Below are 15,835 nucleotides of genomic sequence, written 5' to 3'. Positions count from 1 at the left end.
AATATACAAGCCATTGCAGTTTGACACATCTTACCCAGTAACACAGAAAAAAGGGAGGGGGCCAGAAATGTTTCTAGAGAATTTTTCTATATCTCTATTCTCAGTAATCACAGGTTATAGAAACAGTAATACGAGAGCAGCCATTTCCTTATTGGCAAGAGGACAGAGAACTTTAAATTAAACCAAATCCCTGTTAACGCAGTGAAAGTAGAACAAGTTATATCAGAGCAGTCAAAGAAGTTAAAAATCTAGTCGTCTGCTTAAGTTTTCCTTCATTTTTCTTGTACTGCAGTTCTGAATCTGAATAGAAGGCAATCAAAGTCACTCTGCCAAGCTAGAAAACCACAGGGTTAAAGTATCAGATGTCTTTCCCTCAAAAAAGCAGCACAACACAGATAAAGTGTGTCACCAACCTCTTAATTGGGTCATACCCCAAAGAGAATCTTACTAAAATCTGGGAAATTTTATTACAATTGGAAGGATCTTTTGTAGAAAAAGCTGTAAGTGATTTGCAACAACCTTTATATTGGCATCTGATCTCCAGAAACTGCTTTTATGACTACTACAGAAAAACAAGACAAAAATTGTTCATGATAAAGATTATGATGATTACGAATATCTAATTTGAGTATTCAGGTATGTTTCGGTTTTGAAACATTCTTGATTCACAGGCAAGTTACTAAATTTATGAAAACAGAATTTCTCTGGGTAAGATTGTTTCAGACCCAGCCGCTGACACTTCACTCGGAACACACCAAGCTCTATAAAGCTTTGTTTGGAGAGCTCTCAGAAGAGGGGAGTTGAGAAGCTGCACACAAAAATGCCCCAAAGAGTCCTTTATTTTTAAATCGGCAACTATAGCAATAACAAGCAGAAGTACATTTACACGCAAGAGTACGAAGGAACTTGTGATAGCACGTCAAGGGTATCTTAATCTAAGTCCTGGTGGTGAAGTGTTCATACTGCAAGAGGTGCTGCCAGCCTAAAAACCTGCTGTTGCCTATGATGCGATTTCATCATAAGAACGGTTACATTTCAGCAGCACTACAAGAGAATCAAGCTCTTCACAGATCACAAGAATGCTCACATAGAAGCATGAATAAAGGAGGATTAGTGTACAAAAACAGATTGTGCAGTGACACACCCTGCTTCAGTTACTCTGTGTTTTAGGATAACAACCCTCCCTCCCTGCATACTGAAACCCATGTATTCTAGATAGGCAATTATCCTCAGAATATACATAATTTAAAAGTTTCACATCTAGAAACCAAACAAAGAATCATCGTTGGCACTATGAAACACTTTCAGAACTATGCTTGTTTTCTAGGGGCACATGAGTTTCCAAGAGGCATGATGAAAAGCCTCTTGATCCCTGTTAGCCCAGCAATAAGCAACGCAACCGTACCAGATGGCAGACATCCACTGTGCCAGGATTCAATACCGCAGTAAAATGGACCATTTATATCAGAGATTTAAGAATGAATGTACAAGGGTGACGGGTTTGGGAAGCTGCATGAATGCACAAGCCTTCCTCCTACATTTGATACGTGGGGTATTTTCCACTATTTCTAGGAAAGGAAGTCAATGCTCCAAGTAGGAAGGTGAATGTGCCAAATGTGTTTTAAGAGATTTGAGGCTTCTGGGCTAGCAATCTTCCACAGGGACAACCACCCTGAAACAGCCAAAAAAGGAGGGGAGAGAAAAATCATTCTCTCTTAGCAGCCACCTTCTCCACCAGGACTTTCTGCTGCATATTCCCCATCATGTTTCATAAGCTGATGGTCTCTGCAACAGCCAGCAGCAATCCCACTTGCCTTTCAGTTAGAGAAAAGGCTTGGCAGAAAGACATGGACACACATCCTCTTTTGCCTCCAGCTGTGCTGCTAGAATAGGATACAAACCAATTCCACTTCCAGCAAGTTAGAGTACTCTACGTCTCTCACCCTCCCTGCTTCCCACCAACTATCTGCTTGCCCCACAGAACTGTCGAGTCCCACTGCAGCTCCCAAAGGGACAGAGAACACAGCAATGGACTGGTAAACACGAGTTCTCATCCTCCAACAAAAAAACGTTTCTCAACCGAATAGAAATGCATGGTAAAAGAGGAGGGGGATAAAGTGCTGCTGGGAATCTAAAACACTAGTACTTCCTAGCTTCAACTTTTCCACTCAACTTTGTGACCTTAGTAATATTCTATGCCAGCTCCTACATCTTCAGAAGCATCAGAGCTGGAAGCTCTAATTCTAGCACTCAGACCTCAGATCTGTACCCTGAATAATTAATATCCTGACAGACACTGGAAGGTATGCTGTTGGGAAGACTCAGTCTCATCTACACAAAACCAAGGAAGCTCTAAGTCTCATGCTGTCCCAGCTGTGCACACGAAAAGAAAGGACTCCTTGGAAATTTAGCGAAGAAATTCTTGCTGAACATGTGCAAACAGATGTTTTTTGCAGGCATACAATTTTCTCAAATTTGATCAATGTCAGCAAAAAGCAGAATAAACACAGAGGTTAATCTGATGTGAACATGGAGGATCACATTTCTAACGGTTTTAATAGGACAAACAAAAATTTTCGGAAGGGCTGCTGCTGACACTCAGTTCATCTGAAGTACTCATACTACTGCAATGAGTAGTGTGTATGAAGTACAGAAGGGAGCGATCTCCATCTTCTGTTGCCCCACACAGATCACAGTCAAGGATAATATCTTACTGCTTGATGAGTTCAGTTTTTCATCTCCTGAAGGCTTAACAGGATTTTTCTGCACTCCATGTCACAGAGGCATTCTTCCCATCTTTCTTTGCTACTCTACACTCTATAATCCTAACTAATCTCATTGCTGCTTGACACACCACCCTCTGCCCTTACCGATATGCAGCACACATGCAATACCTCTTGTGAGGAGAGAAAAGGTGAAACATCCAGGAAGTGAATTACACAAAAAAGAATTCTAAGAGTTTTTGGTCGTGGTTTTTCATTCTGCCAGACAGACAGCAGGAAAAAGGACAAAATGTTTCTCTTTGAAAGAAGCAAGATCCAAAGCTTCCACCTTTCTCTGTTAAGAGCACATGCAGAACAAGGCACAGACAACTGCACTGCATTGGGGTTCAGCTTATCACTGAGGTTGGAAGACTACAGCTAGATCAAAGATGGGGATGAATTTCAAGTTCCCACCGTGGATCTAGAAGATACTGCCTAATTTTGGAAGTCTTCTGTATACCTCCATGTTCCTCATATTATGGTCTTACATGCTACCCCTGTCAACATCCAAAACGTTCTTTTCTTTTGTACTATACACCTCACCTTTGAACGAAATGTTGGGTGGACAAAATACAGTGCCTTCAAGTTCCTCTTGTACCTGGTTTAAAGAAAGAAAAAAACCTCTTTAAAAGTGACTTCTAATTAACCTCACCTACACAACATAACTGTCAAAACATAGATCATTTTGCTTAAGTGCCTGTGATGTAATTTTACAAAGTTAGATCTAATATAAGGGCAGATATCAGAAAAGAAAGTGTAAAGGGGAAAAAGCAGAATGATTATTTTTCAGGTAAAGACATCATAGCCTGCAGTCTTTTATGTGGACAGTGAAAGTTATGGACAAGTTATGAATACCAATGTTACCCAAGCCTCTTCCCTCACAACTAGCAACATACTTTTAAAAATGCCAGGCTCCAGAAGCTCCACCTCTGGATATAGACAGAGAATACACTCAGCATGCCTCTCTAACAGCTCCAGAAGGGAGACTGCAGAGCGCAGAACTTCCTGGTTTGATAGATGGTTCTGAGAAGGAAAGAAACATATCTTCCTTCCTCTCGCTTTTGTTATTTATTTAGGACTTTGTCCCAGCAAAACTCTCTCACAAATAAATGGGAAACTAGATACAGGGAGTGACAAACATTTGCATAGCACAGAGGAAGACCAGAAGGGGTTCTTTTCCTATTGACACTCACTTGGCATCAACAACATCATACAGTTTCTTCAAGAAATTAGAGTCTAGTTGATTGTAATCATTTGTGAGCGTATGGAAGTACACCAGGACATATTCCTTCACTGCAATATGATCCATGACATGGATGAAATACAGAAGAGCCTGAGACAGAAAGAAATGAAATTTATATTTGCAAAGAACTCTTTCACAGTTGCATTACATCTTAATATGCTTCCTTTAATTCATTCACAAATCAGGAATCATGAGGCTGGGTAGCATTATGTTTTAAGCTACAAAAGCAAGGTGAACATTGCAAGTCTTCAACTTGACTGTAATAACTTAGATGTCTTTTTTGTCTAGCTGACCTCATAGAGGGAGATAAATTCTTGCTCTGCCCATGAAAAACTAATTTGACTCGTTACATTTCACTCTTCATGTCTTGGCAGTTATAGAAATAGGGAAAGCCTCTTTATTCTTGAGAAGAAAGAGGAGTCCATGTTAAGCCTGTTTTTCTAAAAATAGTCCAGTTCCTCCTTGAAAAAAGCCACCCCAACACACAAAAAGCTTAAGAGAATACACTTTTATATTTCTATAAAAATAATTTCTACTTAATCTCTGTTAAGTCTTCTACAGATAATGTTTCTAGTATTAACACTGAATTACCCTTATGATCAGACTCTTACATCCTCAACATTCATATACAACCTACACAACTCCAGTTCTACAAAGCCTTACCTTTTCCATGTCTATCAATGTTACGGGGATATTCCTGCCAACCACCACCATCACTGTGCGGCCACAGTTATCTACACCTACAAAAGAAAGAAAAATCTGTCTCTGAACTTCTCTCAGGTTTTGGAGTTGATCCCTTTCAAACCAGGGAGAACCAGCCACAGCTCAGAATTTTTGCAACGCAGCTGGTTTCCATCTTAACATCAGAGGAAATATGCTTAGAGTTACCGTTCTCACTATACCAGTAGCTATTCTGATCCAAAAAAGGGTGCATCACATCTGAGAAACTTAAGTCTTAAGGACTGCAATTTTATGTTGCCTGTGTACTCCACATTCACCTAAATCACAAGTAATACATAGTTTTTGTTAAAAAAAACAAAACCCAAAACCTTCACTTCTACCACCAAAGCAAACTTCTTCCTAGAAACCAAGCTCTGAAATCTAATGCGCAGATTCCCAGAGCACGCCTTATGGACCTCCTGCAGCCCACAGAGTCTTATCTAAGGCAAACAAAAGAATTTAAAATTGCAGCTACTGAGTAGAACGTATCACACAGCATTGGTATTTGCACAAAGATCAAGGAAAGTATCTGGATTTTCGGGAGGCCAAAGATATCAGCCAAAGTGCTGAACAGACTTTCTCTGCAGAAACACAGCTATGCTTTCGAGAACCTGACTACTTGTCTGTTTCTTCCTGTCATGGTGCAAAGCAGCAATAAGCCACTGGGACTATGGCAAGTTTTTACATCCGAGTATGATGCTACCTAAAGAGTAAAAGCGAACTGTAGAGTACAGGTTCCCCATCTCTGCTTCCTGGGCTGCAAGGACCTCGCAGCTGTTTTCTTCCACTGAACTCTCTATTAGGTTGTTGAATCTCTCGCTAATCTCCCCATCTACTGAACTCAAGGTTGCAAGATGTGCTGCCCATGGTACTCAGCCATTAGTACTAGGAGACACATACAGAGGAGAACAACACATAGCTAACCTGAGGGAAATAAAGCAAGCCATTTTGTTCAGGAAAGCTGTATTAAGAGTTGCTTTGGTAACTGCTTACTCTCTACAATAATCATCTGAAAGCAACATTCATTTCTTTGTAACAAAAGGGTGGAGATAATTCAGACCAAAAGAAGAACCATCTCATACAGAGCACCTTATGCATTGGCTTAATCTAATAGTACTGATTTACATTTAATACCACAGGTAATTCAAGATATGCATGTACCCTCAGATTGTTAAAGCAGAGCAGTTTGGGAGTTTACCACACAGTCTTTCAAAGCCAATCAAGAGAGAACTCCTGTTTTACTGCAGAGATGTTGCCTAGTTCTTGGTCAGGCTTCTAGCTTAATAAATTGACTTGTTGTATATACAAGTATTGTATATATACACTCAAGTCCAAAGAAAATATTATATTTTTATTCTGTATTTTTACTTTAAGACAATATACATCAGTCACCGGTACCCTGAACTTACCTGTCTGGTACAAGGCTTTAAGAGAAGCAATATCAGAGAGGTCTTCAGCTCTTGCCTGACACAGCCAGCGATTATAACTAGAAAGTTAAAAACATCTGGTCAAATCTAATCCCCCTTTGGATTAGATTTAGAAGCCTGAAGAGGTATATGGGAAGGGAAGGACAAAACAAGCTCTTTCTGACTGAGCTCTCTGTCTAACATTGTGGTTTTCTGACCTATGGAGCAACTATCAAGTTGTTAAAGAAAGAAGTGTATGTGTGTGGGAAGATTTGAGTGTCTTAGTTACATACCTAGTGATTTTCACTAGGGGAATGAATACGCACCAACTAGTAACTTAGTGGCATTGCATTTGGGCTGAAAAGATCTCAGAGTTTTTTGCATTTAAATACCTCAGTGTCAGTGTTTAAAAAATAGGAAAAAAAAAATTTCTTTAAAAAGTCTAGAAGTCGAAGACAACTACGCAGCAACCACTGTCACATATGGATTCCCCCCCCTTTGAATGATGAACAATTTAGTGCCTCATCTGACAAAACAAGCCAAGCATCATGCCTCAAGAGGACTCCAGCACGGAACTGGCTTCTAAGAAAGCGATCGTGCACATTGGGGGGGGGGAGGAAAAATGCCTCAGCATTCATTTATTTATCTTTCTGTTTTGTAAGACGGAAGAAAAATGTTTTGTTATCTGCCCAGAGCCTCAGGAGCAAGCAGGCAGTATTGAAAGCAGGTGACCCCGCTACAAAAAGCGGTGACAAAACAGTGACATCTTGTGGCAAAGAGATAAGGCAGCTGGTTGGATGCACTGGGTATGCTAGTGCATTCATCACTAGCTTCCCTTTTCCCTCCTACTGCCCCTTCCCTTCTCCCTTCAGGCGAAAGAGGCTACCACAGCGATCCAGGGTGACACCAGGCTTTATCTGTATTTCCTTGCCAGAAGATTAGGCTTTACAGATAACAAAATCATCGTAAGGGCTGGTCCTCTGAATAGCTAACTCACACAAAACATTCACACGGACAAGGAAATTCTCACTTCCTCTGATGCTGTTTTTGCAGTGCTGCCTCTGACAACTGTCCCTGAAGGATGAGGCGTCTCTGTTTATCAACGTCTCCCTCCATGCGGGCAAAAGCATGGGAACCAATGAAAGACAAATCTGCCTCCAGACCCTCTTCATCTGAAGCATCTGCAGTAGAAACAAAGGTAGTGTAAAATGTTCGAGCTGCGTACAAGACAGCAATGCTGCTGATGAATTACTATATATCTCAGTGAGCCAACCCAGTCGTCATGCTACAAACTAACACAAAAAGACACAATGTACCATGATGTGGCTCTGACATCCCACCACTACCACTAACAGATTATGGCATGTGATTGATAACTACCGACTCTCTTAAAATGTTGGTTTGCCTGGAAACTAACTGGGCAAGTCCTAGTCATCAGCTTGTAACAAAGGAATAATGGTTAACTCTCAGAAAATACGGTCTGGAGGGAGAGACTTGGGCTTTACAGTTGTCCCACTTGTCATCGGGGGAAAAAATAAGTACGCAGGACAGATGCTGCAGCTTTACTCAGTTTAGAAGCTGTTCTGTAGAAAGGGCTCACTTCTTTTTATATCATTAACACTAATTGAACATTGGCTGTAGAGGTGGTGATAACCCGAGTTTGAGTATTTTTATAGTATTGTTCACAACATGACTGTGTGATGAAGTACAAGAGCAGAGGCTCGCTTGCTGGTGACAATACCAGAACGCTCCACTCAACTCGATGTCATCAAGGAACATTGCTAAGGCTTCTAGCACGACCTCTCTGGGCAATCTGGATGGGAATTAAGTTTCCCAGTTTCAGTGTGACATGCTATAGTAGCAATGGGACAAAAGTGCAGGATTCCGCTATACCCATTTGCTCCTACACATGCAAAACAAGTAATTCCACAAATTATTAGCTAGTGGTCGAATGCCTCACACTGATCAGCCACAGCTGCAAATACCACTCTAACCAGCAGTTTGGGGGGGGGAAGATTGGAGTCTGATCAGCAGGAGTATCATCAGGTATCAAACTGTGAACAGGAAAAGTGTTCTGTTCACAGGAAAACTGTGAGCTGGCTGGGACAGTACCCAGTACCTAATATGGGGCTATGTTTTGGATTTGTGCTGAAAACAGTGTTGATATCACACGGATGTTTTAGTTACTGCTGAGCAGTGTTTACACAGAGCCAAGGCCTTTTCTGCTTCTCACCCCACCCCACCAGCAAGTAGGATGGGGGTGCACAAGAAGTTGGGAGAGGATACGGCCAGGACAGCTGACCCCAACTGGCCAAAGGGATATTCCATACCATGTGACATCATGCTCAGTATATAAACTGGGGGGGGGAGTTGGCCGGGGGCGGCGACCGCTGCTCTGGAACTGGCTGGGCATCAGTCAGCAGGTGGTGAGCAATTGCATTGTACATCACTTATTTTGTATATTCTTTTATCATTATTATTATTTTCCCTTCCTTTTCTGTCCTATTAAACTGTCTGTATAAGTTGTCTGTATACTCATTGCATATTCAGCCTTACCCCAACTGGCCATGCAAAAGTAGAAAACCTTTGAAACCCATTCCAAGTTATCTACTTTTGATGGTTTAAGACTTTGCCTGAAGAAGTGTAAAACTTTCACAGCACTGCTTAATAAATAAGGCAGAACATGCCAGCTATGCCAATTTTAAGATATATGCCAATTAATATATCTCACGTCCTCAACCCTGACATCTAGGCAACCTCTTTACAAACAGACTTCTTTCCACTGAGCTTTGACAGCCAATTTCCCAAACACTGATCTCTGGGTTGATCTAGCTCCTCTGTCTTTTAGGGAGTTTCTGCTAGTTTTCACTGAGCATCTACTAGTTTGACGCACATGCTGTATCAACAGAATCTTATCATTTGAGACAACATTTGCTAATATATAAGCAATATTTTGCTAATATATAAGATAGCCGTTAACAATAAGGGTCTTTTTCAGTTAGGGGCTGCACAAAATTCTGCAAAAAGCCTGCAAAGTTCCTAATCACCTTGGGAGAAAATCTGCAGAGGGAATGAACTACCCTACCTCTCCCCCCATGAAAGAAAAAGACAGAACAACGGCTCTACCACATCCTCTAACCACACCACTCTACACAATGAGGCAGAAAGCAGAAGTTACTGCTGTGGAACACATGAAGACAATGAGGCAGCTTGATAAGTCTCTTCATCACAGCTTGCCTTGGGTGAGGTGGGAAGACATCTCTGCTTCCCATGTGCCTTTTCTGTTTTGCCATTGACTTTCACAGAGACACTTATTCCAAGGTTCAGTTAAGAACTCACCATCCGGAACACCCGGCTTTTCAGTAATCCTGATCTGCCGCTCTGGTACTACAGGCTCCCCTTCTGCATTGCCAATATCTGCAGGGAGGTAAGGCAAGGATTGTATTTCTTCTTCCAAGGATCTTGGAAAATACAGAGGCAGCAACTTCTGGTAAGTGGCCTACAAATAAGAAAAATGCGTGAAGGTCTATCACGCATCCTTGCTCTTCAGTTAAGTAACACCTGCCCTTGTAGCAGGGATCTTCTCAGAGGTTTGGAGGCAAAGTACCACTTCCCTCAATGGCTTATTTTGGGCTGCTACCTGGCAATAAAGAGGCAGATAACCTTTATCAAGGTTAACTTTTTTTTTTTTTCCACACTGGCAAATGACCTTGCGAGGACTCTGCTTTAACCTGCATGAACTCAGGTAGATTGCAGATACTTTAGTTTTGTAATGAAGTTACAATATGCATGGATGACAGACTTCAGCAAAGGCTGCTTATATTAAAATGCACCACTACACACATCACCTTTAGTGATCTGACTGGGAAAAAAGAAAAAGCAACAGCCAACCAAGAGAAACCCTCCCCACATGGAGGAAAACAGTGAAAGTCTCTACTGAACATTGTAATACTTCATGTGTTCTCTCCAACTGATTAGCAGTTTTAGAACCCCCAACAAGTTAGTTATTTTCTTCATCCAGATGCCACAGAACCTGAACACGGTGTGGGTGTTCTGCCCCAGAACAGCCCTTAGCAAGTCCAATATACGAGAGAAGTCAGTGTTCAAACTGCTAGCATCTGTCTGAACACAAATCATTAAATGTCAAGCTTGTTATTTCAACAAGCCAGCAAGCAATGTTTAAGATGTTTGTAGGTGATCTGTGGGCAGGCTAAACTGGCCTTTTTAAAGCACAAGGGAAACAGCATTGTGTAAGGAGGAAATCTTGTATGAGGAACTTCCCTTCTGGCTGGCAGATACTATGCAGCACAACTGCATGCTATAACCTCTAGTATTGGTTCCTGTTCATGGCTCAGGAACATGGAAGCCAGAAGTGGAAAGATTCTGAACATGTCCATAGTGACTGCTAAGAGCATAAACAGTACTGGAAAAGACGCTATGCTAGTAGGAGACAGAAGGATGCTGTGGGACCAAAAGTCTATTGATTTGAATGAGAAATCCAAATCCAACTCTACAATGCAGGAATTAATACTGCTGTAGAGAAGATCAAACATGCCCATGAATTTTGGTGGAATGAACATCAAGGAGATACCTCTTCATGCTCAGAGACTGCAAACACCACCTTCTCCAGAGTCTCTCCATGAATCTCCAGGAACCTTCTAACTGTGCCTGCAAAGAAGATGATTAAATGTAGTTAGCAAAACAGGAGGCAAAATTTACACACATGACTACAAGTGAGGAAGTCAGAGTGCAGAACAGAGAGACACATCTCTCTCCTCATACAAAATAGCTCCACAGGCTGTATGCAAGTGTGGATTAAGTGGTAGTTTAACACACCAAATGGGTTGTTGGCCATATTGGAAGTTCCACCTCCACTCTCTCCTGCTTCTCAGTTTAGAGATGGATACAAAAAGAGAAAAAGCCGCTCTCATTTTAGCTTACTAGGTATCCCTCAGTCTGTGGAATGTGATTCTATGGCCCTGCAAAATCAAGCCAAATCCTTCCTTTACAGAGTCCTGTGCAAATTGCCAAAGCCAGATATTTCTAGAACAAGTCATTGTGCCCTAAGTTATCAGGAAAGCAAGATAAGCAAGCCATAGCAGAAGCTGGTACAATTCAGAGTCAGCCACACAAAACCTCTGGGGTCAGCTATACTAAAGAGGCATGTAAAAAATGTATTCGTAAATCATGAGAGAATTTATTTCCTCTGTTACTTTTTTTGGACTCCCCCAAAGCTTTAGCATAATCCAGGGACACAGTCAAGTTCCTAAACATTTGCAGCTGAGGGGAAAAAAAAAAGTTTTGTAACCAAGCTCCCAGTCAGACATGTCCTTGTACAGATGAGGTCCTTGAGCTGCAATAATCTTGACACGTCAGGATTTTCAAGTGCTTTCCTGTCAGACTGCCAAGAGAGAAAGTGTCCAGACAAATAGGTTGGTCTAGCAGTATTTTATCAAGTAGCATATAGCCCTACAGAGACAACAGAAGAGAGCAATACAGGAACGAAGTCTACTCTACAGAGAATACATTAGTGAGAGTTCTTCAAGAAACAGTAGTTCAGAGGAGAAAAAAAAAAAAGAGCTATTGTCAAATACTTCCTGTACAGAAATTCATGTGTAATTGGGTTGACCTGCAACACTACTTTACAGAACAAATGCAGTTGTGTGGTTCCACAGCAAACAGTTTTCTGAACCTCTGTGAGCAGATGTTTTTAGATGTCTCACTCAACAGACAGATAGGAGAGAATACAATGGACAAATCTGTTTCTCCAGTGTCAGCACTCCTGCTAAGCTGAGGTAAGAAAGATTTCTCCAGTCAGCTTGCACAGCAAAAGGAAAACCCCCTCCTTCCAGCTGCAACAACTTTCCTATTGTGCAGGAGTACCATGCAGGAAGGTCCAGGGACTGGGTGGTGGAAAGCAGACAGGAGCAGGCCAATAGAAATGAAAAAGTCAAAAGAGAAAAGGGAAAAGTAAGATCCAGGCAAGTATATAGTATTCTTCTCTGAGCACTTTTCTATTCTTTAAGTATTTTCAACCTAGGAACTTTTCTGATCTGTTTTTAGTAACCTTTTTTTTTTCTTTAGTATAGTTTCCTCTTGAACCCAAACAAGTTTGAAAACTTTCAGCATCTACAATGCTTTTTGGTAAGAAGTTCCATAAAACAAATAGTGTAAGCATAAAGAACTATTTACCCTTGTTTGTTCTGAACTTTATTCATACTAACATGGTTGAATGTTCTTATTTTGGGAAACAGTGAACAGCTGATTCCTATTCACCATTACCATACCATGCATGAGTTTATAGACATCTATCACACTCCCTTCAAGTTCTGTGTATTCTCGTTTGAAAAACACTTTAGCTTACTTAGCTATTTCTTGCCTGCCCTATTCTTGACCTCCTCAACTTCTAGTTCTACTATATTCTTTTTGAATGTGCAGCTTTAAATCTGTTTTGTCCACCCTTTATAGCATAACATTCTTAGTTTTGTTGTGTCTTCCTTAGCTTGCTGTTTTGAACTCCAGTGAGCTGTTGTTTTCATGGAACTATTACAATCTCAAGATTTTGCTCCCTAGGATTAGCCCATCATTTTGCATGTGAAGGCAGAAGCATATAGGGGTGGGTCAGTAGAGGAAGAATATCACTTTACATTTGGATATGCTGATGACACCAAAACGGCAGATGAAATTCACTCTGTTGCTTGAAGTCTGTCTACAGCTATTCACAGTAAGGCCTCATCTTTGCTATTCTGAACAATTTTTTATTACCAGCAAACTCTCTCACCTTGCTGTTCAGCATTTTTTCCAGGTTATTAATGAATATATTGAAGACTACAAGTTCCAGCACAGATTCCCATGGATCTTTACTGATGGCTGCTCAGAGAAAGGATCATTTGCTTTTCATCCTCCATTTCCTGATCAACCATGGAAGGCCTTGCTTTTTTACAGCCTCTAACAAACTACAGCCCCCTAAAAAAAAGGTTTCCCCATATCAACAGCAGTCTGTCAGAGGTAAGTGATCTGCTGGATACTGCCATCCAGTTTACGTCACTTTCCAACAAACTTACGCAGTGCTATGTGAGTTGCATCCTCCAAGGGGTAGCATCTTTTCAGAGAGTTAATGACACAAAATCCCACAGAGCACATTGCCTGTTCCCTGAAATCCAGAAAAAGAAAAACAAATGAATAGAAGGTCAGATGAGAACAAACGTCTGTCAGTACAGTAGATAACACCAGTACTTTTTTTCCTGCCTCTGTGCAGCAGCAATCCTCTTGCAGGTTTATGCAGAAGCATTCTTTCCTGGCAAGATGCATACATCATTGTATGTACACAATGTACATCTCATACATTAAGCAGAGAAGGAGGGAACCGTTAAAGATTCCACACTGTTTCCTCTTGTGTTTGTTCTCAGATATCTCCTTCTACCTCAGCTACACTGTTCCTGCAATTTCTCATATCCTGAATGAAGAAGTTCTTCCCTCAAGCTCCCTGCAATCCTTTCCAAAATACTTTCCTTCCTGTACAGGACTAAGCGAGGAGAAGGAAGGGAAAAGAAGGTGCTCTTTATTGCAAACATTCTCCTGTTCCTCCACCTGACTTATCGCTTTTTTGGTTAGAGGTCTGGACACAGACCAAGGTGGCTTACTCAATCCTAGGTATGATTAGACAATCATTGGCCTGGAGTGATACATACTTTAAGATCAGTCAGATGCTTCCAGCAGACAGCCACATTTTTAGAAGAGTAAAGCAGAGGTGCTGCCAACAGTCATCAGAGGAGTTTGAGCAAGCTCAGAGTTGGCAGACAATTTCACAAGTGTCAAAAGTTACTCTTGAGAATAGATTGACTGAAAGGCACTCAGAATTCAGTAAGCAGAATTATTAGAATTTTTAATTGTTTTTAACATGTTTCAATCCAGACCTGACTTCGCTTGTTACTTCTGAGGCAGAACAAAACCGGCACATACTAGAAGCCTTAGCTGTAACCTTGATTATGAAACGGTTACTATTGCACTGTAACGCACAGCCCAGACTTGGAAGAATTGATCTTCCCAACCCTAAGAAATTGTTAAGTATATTTTCTGACATTGCTCGTTCAGGTATTTTTTGTGACTGCTACCATTATAACAGCCATCACAGGAGAAGAACAGAATACAGGAAAGAACACAGAAAAATAGAAAGAAAAAACCTGTTAGCTCAGAGGAAGTCGAAAACACCACAGATGAAAGAGGAAAAACTACACACCCATCTGCAGCCAACTGTGGATTTAGAAATAACCTTGCACCCTGACTCAGAATTTTAGATGGCTGTTGTATGAAGGCAGAGGCACCAAATATATGAACAGATACACCAGTCAGATCTGCCTGTGGGTACGTCCACGTGGCTGCAGAGACACATGAAGTTGCTGCTTGAACAAGCTCATTTAAAACTTTTCGCAGCAGGGAACCCAATGCAATTATCAATGCTACTTCTCCTCAGAGTAACTGAATGCTGCACAGCTCTAGCTACACTGTTTCAGGACTTAAACCAGCTCAGATCTCTCTGCACATTTTACCTACACCGCAACACAGATAACAAAAGGCATGAAGCCACTAACGTTCTCATGTCCTTAAACAAATCCAGTATACATGAGAAGATATTCACAGCCATTTGGCCTCTGTGCAGACCCGAGTATCTAGAACAGATGTGCCACGGATGGCAAACCCTCATGTAAGTTGTTGTGTGCTTACTTTGCGAGCTGCAGGACATTACGGTAGCAGCTGTATAGAGAACTCTCGGCTGCTGTGCGATACCGGCTTTTGTATTTGGGTCCCACTGTATGAATGATGAAACGTGCAGCCAAATTAAATCCTTTGGTAAGTTTAGCCTCGCCTGTCCTGCACCCTGAAAAACATAAACACAAGGATAAATGCCAATGTCATGATAAGAAAGCTAGAAGTATTCAAGCCCTTGACCTTCTCCAGAGTCAGACAACTCCACTTCATACATAGAAGTCAGTGTTTTAGACATCAAATATTAAGGATAGCATTCTATCTCTATCTTAGTATCACCTAGTCAGGTTGAGGTAGTGAGAGCTGTACTCATTCCTCTCAATTTTAAAACTATGCATATAAGGACAAATCAGAAATTGTTTGAAATGCTGTCTTAATTGCAGTGCTTACTATGCTACATACAGAGCCAAAGGGAGAAATGATTTAACAATGGGCAGAGGACCGATGCACAAATATGCTATACAACCAGCAATAAAAAGTCCTTCTGAATTTAACAACTTGGTTTGGGGAGATTGCTTTTTGGATAGAAGGACTACAAGTCTCCTTAATCAAACCCACCCGCTGTTGGCAAAGCTATTAAAAATAAATAGATCAAGCACTTGTTTCATCTATGCTCCCAGAACAAGGTAGCTGTCTTTGTTTTGCAAGTTGCTTCATGTCCACAAGGCAGAAATATGAGTCTCATGGAGCTCATACTTTCTTGACAGACTAGGTGTCTAGTCTCAAGGCAAGGAAGTTCAAGCAACACATTTAGTTGTTCCGTTCACAGCACCCGCCAGTTACATACTCTAGGATCATTCACTGCATGCTAACATACTTTACATCTTTGCCTCTTTTTGGTTTTGACTGCTCTTTGGCTATCCCCTGCAAGGTACTCATACTTAATTCCTGTACTTTTTCACAAGGGAAATCAGTTTGTCAGAACCCTCGATGACTTC

General features: G+C 41.1%; 1 protein-coding gene across 2 annotated transcripts in view; it reads right to left on the bottom strand.

The window, feature by feature from the left end:
- GDAP2 (ganglioside induced differentiation associated protein 2) overlaps positions 1-15,835 on the bottom strand; it is a 24,602-nt gene that overhangs the window by 3,415 nt on the left and 5,352 nt on the right. The window contains exons 3-11 of one of the 2 annotated variants that reach the window (XM_009329209.1): positions 14,856-15,009; positions 13,196-13,284; positions 10,723-10,799; positions 9,471-9,630; positions 7,162-7,312; positions 6,135-6,211; positions 4,669-4,745; positions 3,956-4,095; positions 3,306-3,360 (exon numbers count right to left, since the gene is read on the bottom strand). In XM_009329209.1, coding sequence (XP_009327484.1) covers positions 3,306-3,360; positions 3,956-4,095; positions 4,669-4,745; positions 6,135-6,211; positions 7,162-7,312; positions 9,471-9,630; positions 10,723-10,799; positions 13,196-13,284; positions 14,856-15,009 — 980 coding nt within the window. The remainder of the gene's footprint in view (positions 1-3,305; positions 3,361-3,955; positions 4,096-4,668; positions 4,746-6,134; positions 6,212-7,161; positions 7,313-9,470; positions 9,631-10,722; positions 10,800-13,195; positions 13,285-14,855; positions 15,010-15,835) is intronic. The other variant, XM_009329217.1, reaches the window with a different exon arrangement.

The sequence above is a fragment of the Pygoscelis adeliae genome, unplaced genomic scaffold (assembly GCF_000699105.1).
Source record: "Pygoscelis adeliae isolate BGI_AS28 unplaced genomic scaffold, ASM69910v1 Scaffold120, whole genome shotgun sequence".
NCBI lineage: Eukaryota > Metazoa > Chordata > Aves > Sphenisciformes > Spheniscidae > Pygoscelis > Pygoscelis adeliae.
This window is presented reverse-complemented; position numbering and strand designations above follow the sequence as displayed.